The 12,606-nt window shown below is 42.0% G+C and overlaps 1 protein-coding gene across 1 annotated transcript in view; it reads right to left on the bottom strand.

The window, feature by feature from the left end:
- The window catches only part of LOC145441472 (uncharacterized), a 57,100-nt gene extending 51,386 nt beyond the window's left edge, over positions 1 to 5,714 (bottom strand). Inside the window, exons 1-5 of the mRNA XM_080319341.1 lie at positions 5,528 to 5,714; positions 3,564 to 3,665; positions 2,884 to 3,020; positions 2,487 to 2,576; positions 2,276 to 2,426 (exon numbers count right to left, since the gene is read on the bottom strand). Of these exons, the coding sequence (XP_080175467.1) occupies positions 2,276 to 2,426; positions 2,487 to 2,576; positions 2,884 to 3,020; positions 3,564 to 3,645 (460 nt within the window). The 5' untranslated portion in view covers positions 3,646 to 3,665; positions 5,528 to 5,714. The remainder of the gene's footprint in view (positions 1 to 2,275; positions 2,427 to 2,486; positions 2,577 to 2,883; positions 3,021 to 3,563; positions 3,666 to 5,527) is intronic.
- Positions 5,715 to 12,606: the final 6,892 nt, after the last annotated feature.

The raw sequence follows: 12,606 nt of genomic DNA, 5'->3' as shown, positions 1-12,606 counted from the left end.
AAATTCATGTACCGCCTGTTTCGTGTAGAAGTTGATTCGTCAAACGTGATCGAAAAACGTTTAATGTCGCGTTTCATTGCCATAAGCTCTTCTTCCACACACTTACGGATTTATTTGCTGTGCTCGATCACCAAGTCACAAACCCGTTTGCGACATCTTGACAAGTCATAGCCATAAGCCTTGAAGGCCCGACGAATTCACTCACTTTGGGTAATTGAATAAATGTTTACCCGTCCACAGCAGTTAACTGGTTAAGAAGTTCATCGAGGCGAGGCTTATGCGATTTATTTTATAGGAATCGATCTTTTTCATTTTTGGCTGATCTTTCTTTGACGTGTCCAATTGAATCATGCATGGTTTAATTACTATCATTTTACGGACCTTAAATGCGTTATCAGTCCCTTTGTGCTAGACACTGAAGCTTTCAAAACGTCTTGACACAAGTTGCATTCGGCTTTTGATGTAGATTTATAAAACAAACAGTGTCGCCAAACATGTAATTTTTTCTTCGCATTGACATCTTCGAAATTCGCTATTATTCGACCTGTATTCCACCTCCACAGCACCGTCCTTGTGACTTTCCGATACTCAGTTACACTGCTACGATTCGTAGACGACGACGAAAGTGATTGTGCAAATCAGTGGTTCCCAACCTTTTTCGACTCATCGCCCCCTTTTCAAGCTCAACACCGATCATCGCCCCCCTAATTTTGTGAACCGAAAAATGAGCATACAAACTGTAATCACCGGCGGGTTGACTAAAAAAAATATAAGGTCCACTTTTCGGCTCGATGTCGAATTTTACACTTATGCAACTAAATTTTCGTTGATTTACTAAAAAAAAAGGTTATTTCTCCGATTTAACTCCAATATAGCCGTTTTACCGCGTCATCGCTCCCTTCGCTATTTTCGCCCCCTGTCGCCCCTTTGTCCATTTTCGCCCCCCTATCGCCCCCTTCGTTATTTTCGCCCCCCTAGACCGCCAAATCGTCCCCTGGGAGGCGATATCGCCCACGTTGGGAACCACTGGTGTAAATCATTGTTATGACATAGTTGGCTTTAATATCAAATAATTGTGAATTGTTTTAGGCAATCAGCAGAGTTTGTGACATTGCTTTATTACCAAAATAAGAGATATGGCGCTACGTAAGCCTTGGAAAATGCTGTTTACAAATCCCGGGATTTCATTGGGATTAATCCCGGGATCGGGATTGCTTCAAATCCCGGGATCCCGGGATCGAGATTTCCCGGGGTCCCAACGCTAGATACCACTACCTTTATTCCTAATAATTCAATTGAACCCTTGGCTAGATAACTTATTATATGGTAAAAGAGCGGATTTTTATATGGTATGGAAAAGTAATATGACTAAATTCATGAAAATTTGCATATTTTGGGCATATGTCGTAGAGCAAAAACTTGACGTGATAGAAGAAAACCATCGGCATTTCTGGAATCAGCTCGCCAAAAGTAGCCCAAATCAAGTGCAAAATCGAAATCAACAATTTTTTTGTTCAAAATTGTTGCGCAGTGTTATCGGCCTATAGCCCTAGTATAAATAAGCAGAAGTGATTTCCAAGCAAGTAAGATTAGTAAGCATTTTGAGGTCCTAGAAAACTATGCATAGAAGAGTGTTTAGTACATGCAACATGCGTATTCGCGACTAAATAACTGAAAACTTTCAAGTGGATGCATCGCAATATGCTTCTTCGCGGCTAAAATACTGATAACTGTTAAGTAGAAGCACCGCGACACGCACCTTAGCGACAGACGCCTCAAGCAGATTTGGGCAACTATATAATTCTAGCTGTCTAATTAGACTATTAGAGCGAAATGCCGGTAATTTAATTTGTGAGATGTGTCGAATCTAATTTCTATAATTTTCTATAATTCATGATTGAATCGGTCAATATGATCGCGAATCGCATATATATTGCTATCAATTTTTATATCCTTTCTCTGCTCAAGTATAAATAGATTTACCGGTAGAACTGAGTGAGGTGTCTTGGAAAATGTAGGGCCCGTAAATAATAATTAAACATATTCGGGCGGACCCGTTGGTATAATGACTTCGTTACCTGATGTTATTTCGTAACCTCCTATCTGCTTTGTCAAAAGATATTGAAATCGCCCAAACGTACTAAACTAAAAGATGCGAACGATTTCAAATCGGTATTTCTTCACCGGCAAATAATTGGGTGCGGCAATTACGGTCCTAGATATATGGCACTTCAATTCGGCACACGGCACGGTATGTTATGATTAATACACTCACCGCCACAATCTAACTCCACAAAGTCGCGCATGGCGCTCTGCGAGTATTTCAATTTGCTCGCGTCGCCTAGCGAAGTCAAGCAGGTCTCGTTAGGAAACGGAGAAAGGTCCACGTCTATGCTGCCCGCTAAGCATCGCGTGCCGTTTACGAGCTGCAAAGAGTGGTCTAGTTAAATGCAGTCTAGCCGGGTTACTGCTGTATCTCGACTCACCAACTCGGCCCTGAAGACAACATCGTCCTCCAGACTCGCGAGGGTGAATATACCCTCTGATACCTCGGTGCCGTTGCGACTAAGACGGCACTAAATGTCAAGTTGCTTAGTCAATAATATTTTATTACCATTTTCATCAATTTAAGATACTACAAAGAAGTGGTCGAAATTGCTTGTCAAATTCAACCAATAAAACTCCCATATTTTGGTGCACACCGGTCGAAGAGCACTGCTTTACAGCGCGGGTTACAGGAGAAGTCGGCGTACCAAAAGTACAATCATGTTTTATCGCATTTATCTTCACCTATAAGTTTGATACGCCAACTCCCATCAAAGAATGCTATATTCCGAGGCAAACGCGATACAATAATTCCTATTTACGTCACCATAAACGCACCATAGTAAAATGTTTATCAAGCCCGGGATTCAACGCTTCCCAGGCCTGACGCAGATGGTCGCAGTCCACGCGAAACGGCCAGTCCACGTATGCCAACACGGTGACGTTACGTTCTTCTAGATTGCATGTGTGGACTCCTGCAAAATTGGCCTTGTCAATGAAGGGCTCCGTGGCAATGCCTCGCTCGACGCTTGATATAATATGGAAGGGTGTAATTTGTTGAGATGATGGATTACGGAGGAACTTTATTATAAAACGCGTGGTCCGAAAGCTTTCCAATCGGACGCACTATCATCCTATTCAAATTCATTACGCGTTTTCGTCTATAGCGGTGACTATTCAACATTTTTCGGCCACGAACTCCTTCAATATTGATGCCTCGGTTTTGGAGACAATGTGGTTTATATTTATAACATATCTTTAAAACTGTATGGTTGCCTAATGGACCACAAATGGCGAAGTATGGTACATATGTGCCATCGCGTTTCAAGATGTCATGGTGTATCCGTATGACCCCTATTCTTCATTAAACCTTTTTTTTTCGATACATCGCGGACATCAAATGTATCGGCGCTTGTGGGCACTATTGCACAAACATGCACAATTGAACAATGCACATACGTCAAAATATTCCGAAATTGCACGGTAGCTAAAAGCAAAGATAATCTTCTCCAACTCACCGACGGCATGTGCTGCAGAGGTCCGGAAGTTCACCACAAGAGAAGTAAATACTATGACTGTGATGCTTTGTACCCATTGCATTGTTTTAAAACGGTATCGATCTGTAAAGTATGCACCAACGATGAGCGGATAGTGCTTTTCGAGACTCCGAATCCCTCCGACAACTTTAGTGTCTGAGGAAAACTCTCTCCGACTCCGAAGAGTTCCATCCCAGACTCCGAGATACTCCGATGAATCTCGTCAAGTATCCGAAACAGCGGCAAGCATGGTACACTTGGTAATGTGTTTTACTAAATTAATGTGATAATAGGGTTGGTCTCATAGTATTGTCTACTCTCTCGTCCCCAATTGCAGTGCAGATGACTGATTTTTATGCACTTGGCAATCATTTTTGCATGTTACCCGTCATATTACAACTTTACAAGGTGTCAACTGTCTGTGTTTTGGTTTGTGATCATAATCAAGAGTGTATTCTGGTCAGAGCTATCCAAAGATATCGGAGAAAAAAGTTGCAATACTCCGAAATGCTCCGAAAAAATATCCGTAGTAAACTCCGACTCCGCTCCGACTGTCACAAAATCGAATCCACCCCGACTCCGCTCCGATGCTCAGCACTATTATGCACAAGGGGTGGCCAACCTTTATGGCGTTTATGCTATTCACGACCGCATTTCGATTACTTATGTAGCCTACGGCCGCATTCCAGGACATAGTCGCAATGAAATAACTGGGCACCAAATACGCATACACGGTCCAAAAGTGGCGAGATATCGCAGTGGTATAATCCGCGGCTGCAACACCAATCGGTGCGGGTTCGAGTCCGACCAAGGTCGACTTCAGAAATCCGATACCTAAGATACAAAAAGCCTAGAGGTGGGCCGTGGAATAAGTAGTGAATTACGGAAATTAATGAACAACATCGGCCTGGTGTAAATGACCATAGTAGTCGACAAACACCATGAATACCACAAGCAAACAAACCCATGGTAAAAAGTACACGGCAATCACGGAAAGCTGCGAAACGTAACGGCTTTTATTAACTGCTACGGCAGCGGCGTCAGAGCACTTTGGGTAACGCCGCGTCGATAGTTAAATGGAACTTTGAAAAGATATGATTAACGATTGGCGTTTCGCGTAATCGGTAAGAGCTTAAAAATATTTCCACGCACTAACAAAACACCTAATCCGATCTAAAATCAACAATCAACTGACAATACCAGCAACAGTATTGACGATCATACTTTATGCGGCCTAAAACGATATCGGTACGGTGAGTGGTAGCCTATATTGCCACACATTTCTGGTTTCCCAGATGTCACATAAACGTAATTTGTCAATTGCAGCCATTTGGAATGCAGCGTTGTGAAACGGCCCTCCTCGCTCTCAGTTCATCCCTTAACAGTCAACAAACTTGAACTTTGCGATTACTATTTCGAGCTGCCTTTCAACGCTGCAAACGCTGTCGACTTCCACGTCAGTAATATTCATGTTCCGCAGAGAGCTACGGATTTCCAAAAGAGCTCAAAGACGCTTGTGATAACTCGTCTTTGCAGCATCACGAGGCCATGTCGTCTCTTCGTGTCATGCCACGATCACAGAGTGGCATACAGTCCGCACTGGAGCTAGACCTCAATGCGATGGCATGTGCCGTGCCATTCCTCATTTTACTATGTGACCTGCGTTGTCGAGGGCAACCGCACATGTGATCCGCAGCGGGCCCATGCTCAGGACGAATGAGAGCAACTGAGCAATGAACCATGTATAATATAAATGTAACGCCGAGTGATCTCTGTACCTTTTATTTGCGAGGAATACGACTCAGATTTCTCGGAAATGTTCAAGAATATTTCCCTAATCTTCAACGCATCACGACAGCACTAATCCGATAGTAGTCGACAAACATCATGAATACCCAAACCTCAAACAACAACAACAACAACAACAGAAACAGCACTAATCCTACCTGACCGTCAGAGCAAGGAGAAACACTGCCTTGTGGCGATTCGTACTACCGCTACCGCATGTCTGCAAGAGAATAGCCTGATTTATTCCATCCTATTTGCTATCATAATTTCGATTTCTACTTCTTTGAAGTCGGCCAACTAAATGTATCCTTTCAACTGTCCGATCATAGTAGTTTCTTCATTCATTGGAAGTTTCTATTCTAGGTATGTATTCTATCTACTGCGTGGTTTGGTCACTTCAGTGATTAATTATGGTCCTCATTCAGGGTTGTATCCAAGTCACAAGTTGTCGAGCCAAAAGTCAATCTTACTTTTATATTTTTGACTCGAGCCAAGTCGAGTCACCAAAATATCACGACTCAAGTCATTGCAACCCTGCATGTCATTATTTCCTTCAAAAGTATAAACTTTTGATTTTTGAGCTTTCATTGCCACTGTATTTGTGATTACTTTCACACATGTAAATCACAAAGTATTTCATTTATCAATAAGGAGCCTGGTCACATGAAATATGTGCTTATAGTCCAGGGGTGGGCAACTTCTCCAAGTCGGCGGGCCGGATATGGGAAAATTAAGTACGTGGCGGGCCGGATTGCTGAATCGATACATTATTCGCCTATTTATCCACGTATACAAGGATGAAATCGTATTTAATGAATGTATTTTAACGACAGCAATGCAACTTCAAAGCCATTTCTCGCCAATAATGACGAAGACAACGTGGATTTGAGAACAGCACTCTCATACAGCAGGGGTGGCCAATCTTTTTGCCAGTCACGGCCGTATTTCGACTGCTCATGTAGCCTACGGCCGCATTCCAGGGAATAGTCGTAATGAACTAGCAGGACGCCAGATACTCATGTTAAAGTGTCTATGTCCATTTCCGGCGAACTCCGTACTAATCTTTTAAATAATGTAGGCTGTAGGGATGGTGTGAACGTGAGGTTCACGTTCGCGTTCTGTGTGTGAACCTCAGAAATTCAGAGGTTCACGTTCACAAACGAACCTTGGTAGGTTCTGCACTGTGAACCTTTTTTCATATGTTACAGTTTTCACTTCATTACATTATAATATCTTTGATTGAAATTTATTTCATTTCAACTGCGGGCCACGCTATGCGTGGCGCTGGCAGAATAAAATAAACACTAAACGAGCATGCCCCTTGACCATCTCAAACATTTCAGTTGCTTCATTACAAAAGTTTGCTCGAAATATCCAGCTTTCCGATTGTTAATATTTGGTGACTCTATGCTGTGAGCTTGACCCGCAATCACACGGCATCAATGGCGAATATAATCTTTAATAAGGCAATCGTTGTCTGATGTAAAAACAATCTAGCAGGCGTTACGGGGCCAATCTTGTTTTCATATGTTTATTGCATCATAAAAACCAAAGCCGTGCGATTGTGGTGTTGGCTACTGCTGCATATAGCTTATTAATGGGGTAATATCGGTAGCAAGCATACAAACCCAGTTTACACTCTGCTCAATATCAACGTAGCAATACTCAGACGCTGAATACATTTTTCGGTCTGGTCCAGACAGTAAAGGCGTAAGCTTATATTCCCTTGCAAGCCCTCGTCGACATTGTTGGCAAAGCGACGGAAGACAATGATATTTTGGGGTGATTATATCAACTGATTGCCCCAATTGATACATCTGGCGACGCTTATAACGTTAATATGCTCTTGAGTCTTGAGCATTGTGGCATTTTGTGGCCGGAGTCGTCACTAGGTATCGTGTATACTGTACATGTACATTATTATAGGCTATCACTTTACTGAAATGTAGGTTTCGAATTAGCAATATGACGTCACGTGACGTCATGAAGTTCACGTTCGCGTTCACACAGAACCTTTCAAAATGGTTCGTGTTCACACGAACCTGAACCTTCCAGAGGTTCACACCATCCCTAGTAGGCTGTTCAGTGTTCAGTGTTCATAGTCGCGCCAAGCGCGAAAAAATTTTCAGATTCATTCATGAATTTCGTCATGAAAATTAGTAGTTCTGCATATTATTTATCATCCCATGTGATCAGATTCACCGGTAGAGTTGGTGGAGGGTCGGTCAGGGCAGGCCAATTATTATTAGTCACTTTGTTGCATGCTGCTCTTTGCATGTCTTGACCTCCCGTCAGGATTGTCGGTATAGTGAGGAGAACACGATTCCGAGTTGGTATTTCTATATGTGACGCATCTGTTCGCAACTGTACTGTGGGGCTCTGATTGCAAAGTGGGCAACTATATTAAAATCGAAAAATAAAGTCGCATTGAATCGCGCGCTGCGCGTAGAAACTTTCAAGAATAATTAAAATCTTTCAAGAAATCGGGAGTCAATTCGTAAATTCAAATTCCACGTCGTCGACGGCCGCCAACACCTACTAATTGAATTATGTGTCCACGGCCGCACAAATTTGCTTCTACGGCCGCAGGTTGGCCACCCCTGTCATACAGGTACCACCCCTGTCATACAGGTACCACCATGTCTGCTTCTCTCTGATCAATCAACACACGGTGCAATCCTTCATCAAGATTTCCAGGCGTTCAATATGCCCGGTACCCCAAATTTACCAAGATATCAATGCATTAGGATTAAGTAGGTGACGAGATAGCGTGGTTGTTAAACTGTGCGGCCTGCCTATCTCGATATTGAATTCATGCGGGCCGCGGCCTCGAAATTTGAAATTGGCCCGCGACCCGTTTTCAGTTGACGACACCTGGCATAATCGGTGTCTTACAAAAGCCTATAAGTGTGCGCCTTGCTACAATTCGACGGTTACGGAATCAAAAATAAGAAATATCGGCCTGGTGTAAATGACCATTGTCGTCGACAAACACCATTATTACCACAAATGACATTAGGGTTCTGTACATCATAAATGCCGATAATGCAAGTCTTCTCGCTTCGACGAACTTACGCGTAAGCTCCACCCTCGCTCGCTGTGCGTGCATACATGTGTATAAAAACATACAATCACTAAAATGTATGTGAGCAGGTAGTGGGGAATCTCGGAAGACTGGGGCCGGCGGGCCACATTATCATGTAAGACGAAAAACTGTCCGCGAGCCGAACAAAATCCCTTCGCGGGCCGCATCCGGCCCGCGGGCCGTATGTTGCCCACCCCTGTTATAGTGTGACTGATATGGGTGGGGGGTCACCCAGAAGCTGCGTTTATATGTATATATATACATATATTCATTAAACTTCTTGACAATGTTGTGGGATGATCATGACTTCGGAAATGTGTTATCTCCAGTAACGTTCGTAGCTTTGTACTATGTCTCTTATGCTGCGACCAGACATGGTGTAATCGTGATTAGTAATCGTAATCGATTACGACGATTACAGCAGTTTCAGGTAATCGTAATCGCAATCGATTACATACGAAAAAAATCCAAAGTAATCGTAATCGTAATCGACTATTTCACTTATCTAATCGATTTCTTCGTGAAAAAAACGATTACTTTTTATTCTTACTAGGACTATGACATGAACTGAAGAGTGAGCATTCTTGAACTATAGAGACTGTAGGATGGAGTGCTAACTCTCAGAACCGTATTTATGTATTCATCCGCATCATCGATAGTAACTTTTGATTGCTTCCTCGAAAAGCTTCATTACAAAGAGTTAGCAGCACATTCATCATTAAAAAGCATCATATGATGTAGAGGAAACATCAAAACACTTATTAGTTACAGTATAATACGTAAATAGTTCGGCGAATAATTGGCAGACGTAAATGCCTTCAGAATGGTCACGCTCGACTTAGGCTTCTCACGATCGTATTGTGACGCATCGAACGCAGTGGTATCGGGCTATTAAATATTGAATCCACAGCACTATTCACGGTTATCCTCTTTCGTTGTAGGTTATTCACGGAACTTGTTGCACGCTCATCATTTGATGAAAAATATTATACGACTAAATTGGATACATAAATTAACCTCAGTCCTAAGCGGGTAATAAAGCGCTACCTGGCTACAATCCATATGTCTCTGATGTGATTAACGTAACCTATCGCCATCGACACGTCTCTGACGAACTTCGTCGGCCCTACCGCCATACCACACGTTTTCAACAGCACGCGAATGACTACAATTACTATTAGGGTAGAACAAACGTTATCAGTATTTCAAACCCGTAGTGCCTCGTAGATCACAGATCGACAACCAGCCCTGACTCTTCTAATTCGCAAATACTAGTCAGCGCCCGAGATTATTAACCACAATCTCATTTCGCGACCACATCCTTCGTCGCGTGCCACCTCTTTTAGCCGTTTGTCCTTTATGCTGTCCCGTTATTACTTTGTGTGTTCTGTGTGCGCGCAATGTGCATACCTCATCATCCTCACATAGCCTAGGCCGATCGTGGTAGGTGCCTGATCTCATCTTCATTTTATCTCAATCTTGTTGTGTGGCATATTGATTGATAACAGTGTTAATCAGAAGTTCTAGATATCCCTGGTGTTAATAATAAACTGAATTGAATTTTGTTCTATCAATACTCATCCATCAATATCATAGCCGAAAACCCATTTCAACAACAATAGGTATAGGCCTATATAAGCAAACACGGTTAAATGGAAGAATGGTATATTTCAAACATTAAACAAAACAGCAAGTTAAACAAAACATGACAGAGACCACAAAACATTTCAAAACTGATCCTTTTAGCACTGTACCGCATGTACTTCTGGAGTTTGCTAGTATAGAAGTACTTATACTTATACTACAAGTAGATTCCCCCTACTTCCTTATGGGGTTATGTTTTAGACTACTTCTACTACTTGACAGTTTTCTATACAAAACTAGGCCTAGAGTACCTACTTTTAAAACCAACTTGAAAATCACCACTTCTTCTATCAGAACGAACGATAGCAACTTTGATCACCTTTGCACGATTCACCGTATAGCACACACGAAGTGTTCAGTAACGAAATACATCTGTTTATTTGGAGTACTCAAGTAGGTTTCGCCTACTGAGCAAATTTGTAAAAACGGCACCTAATATTAATGTCATGGGTATTTATGTGGTAGACGCAAAGATGTACCCAGCAATCTGTAACGCAGCCACCTACAATTTCCTGATGAAATTTTGCAACTCCTCGACCAGATCTACTTTTCGAAACTAATTACTTGGATAATTCTCAGACCTTCAACGAAAGTAAACACATACAATTGATACACACATGAATAATACAAGTGGAAAAAAATCAAAAATTAAATTACCCAGGCCACTTCAGTCGGACTTCTAGGATTTAGGCTGAGGATCATCACAGACACTTGTCCATGAGTTGATTGAAGCATGAGCATATGTTGTATTGCCCTGCTTCGTCCTCTTTATGACCTTTCGCTGACACAAGTACTGATAGAAAATCGAACGTGTGAGATATACGGATTTCTAGAATAACTGCCCGATAACCGCTGTGCAAAATGCTAACCATGAGTTGGCATATGGTATTAACACACAGAGCTCTTACCAATGATCCAAAAGTAGCTTCGAGAAGAGCAACATCCGGAGATTGCGCAATTAATTACTTGACGGCATTTTTATGAACTTATTATCCGTAGGCGAGATTCGATACGTAGATTGCTCCAAATGCAGTTTCACAATTTGTCATTGTGGCAAGTATCATTATGTTAATGCAGTTATTCTACCAATAAATCCTTTACAGGATGTTGGTACCGGTATCGCAAACTCGCCATTACATTGACTCCCCTGCAATAGATAGTAGAAAAAGGTGGTCTGCTGTAACAAATATTACATGGCAAATCCCCAATTATAAACTAACGCCAACTTTCAACACCTACATTCGCTAAATACTAACAACTGGATCGCCAAACAAACTCGGCGTACCTGACATAAACAATAAATAACATAGTAGTGAGAAGCCTAAGTCAAGCGTGACCATTCTGAACAGCGAACAATGGGTTTGCACTCCATCCTACATCCTCTATACTTGAACAATGAAGAGTGCGATACTACGCCATACTCATCCGTCTGATTTTCAGAAACTACTGCCCATTATTATGTCACAAGTAGCCTATTCGCTTTGCTCGTCATTGCGTAACGTATTGTCCACGCGTAGTAAATGGATATTCGATGTACAATTTGTACATGTGTTTGAGTGATTGTAAGATCATCCGCCATGCCTCATATCAGGTTATCAATACAATTAGAAGCCACTATCTCGCAGCAGGATAATGATCACAACTCAGCCTAGCTTCAAATAGTAACGTATGTATTGATGCTTGGTTAAGCTTAGTTATAAAGCAGTTTGACTGTTGCTGCTTGACGAGCGTCGACCAGTATAGGCCTATTTACGTACATCGGACGGAGATTTGAAGTTTTGTACTCATCAAATTGAACATGACGGCAACAACATCAAAGAATTAAATACCAACGGCTCAATATCGATATCTTTATTGTAGGCCGAATTTTACGTTCACTTGGTCTTAATTTCATGGCTCTACTTGAAACGGGGGCCACTCGTTACTTTGCAATTCTTTACTGAATATTTGTATCAGCCACCATAGCCATCCACTTATACACCATGCTAGCGTGGGTTACAGCTAGAATCAGGACCGAAACAGCACTTCGTACCCGAAACATTAGTCTCACCCCAGGGTGATCAGTCAAAATTCTGGCGTGCGAAGTTCATCTGTTCCCTACTTTTATGACCGGGATTTTAGCCACAACTGGATGACATGTTTTAATGCGATGTGAAATGTAGATTCGCTGTGCATTTGCTTCCAAGTCGCGCCAATTGCAAAAAATATTTCAAGTTCATGACTAAATTTCGTCTATAGTATTGGTAATTCCATACATTACTATTTATTTTTGATCCTCTCTCAGCCCCGTGGTCAGATATACCGGTCGAGCTGGGGGAGGTGGTGTTAACGAAACTTTAGGGCACGCAATTCAAAATTACAATATCTTCGGGCGGGCCCAATTCGTGACCACCCGTCTGTTATAGTCAAAAGTTATTGGAGTCACCCAGACGTAGACGACTAAAGGAAAACTAAAGAAAATCTTTCGTGAGACGCACACACAAATTGGCATTTCTTACGGGTGCATTT

The sequence above is a fragment of the Botryllus schlosseri genome, chromosome 6 (genome assembly GCF_051294905.1).
Source record: "Botryllus schlosseri isolate E-star chromosome 6, Bs_hap1, whole genome shotgun sequence".
Classification (NCBI taxonomy): domain Eukaryota; kingdom Metazoa; phylum Chordata; class Ascidiacea; order Stolidobranchia; family Styelidae; genus Botryllus; species Botryllus schlosseri.
Note: the sequence above shows the minus strand (reverse complement) of the source record. Positions and strands in the feature narration are given on the sequence as shown.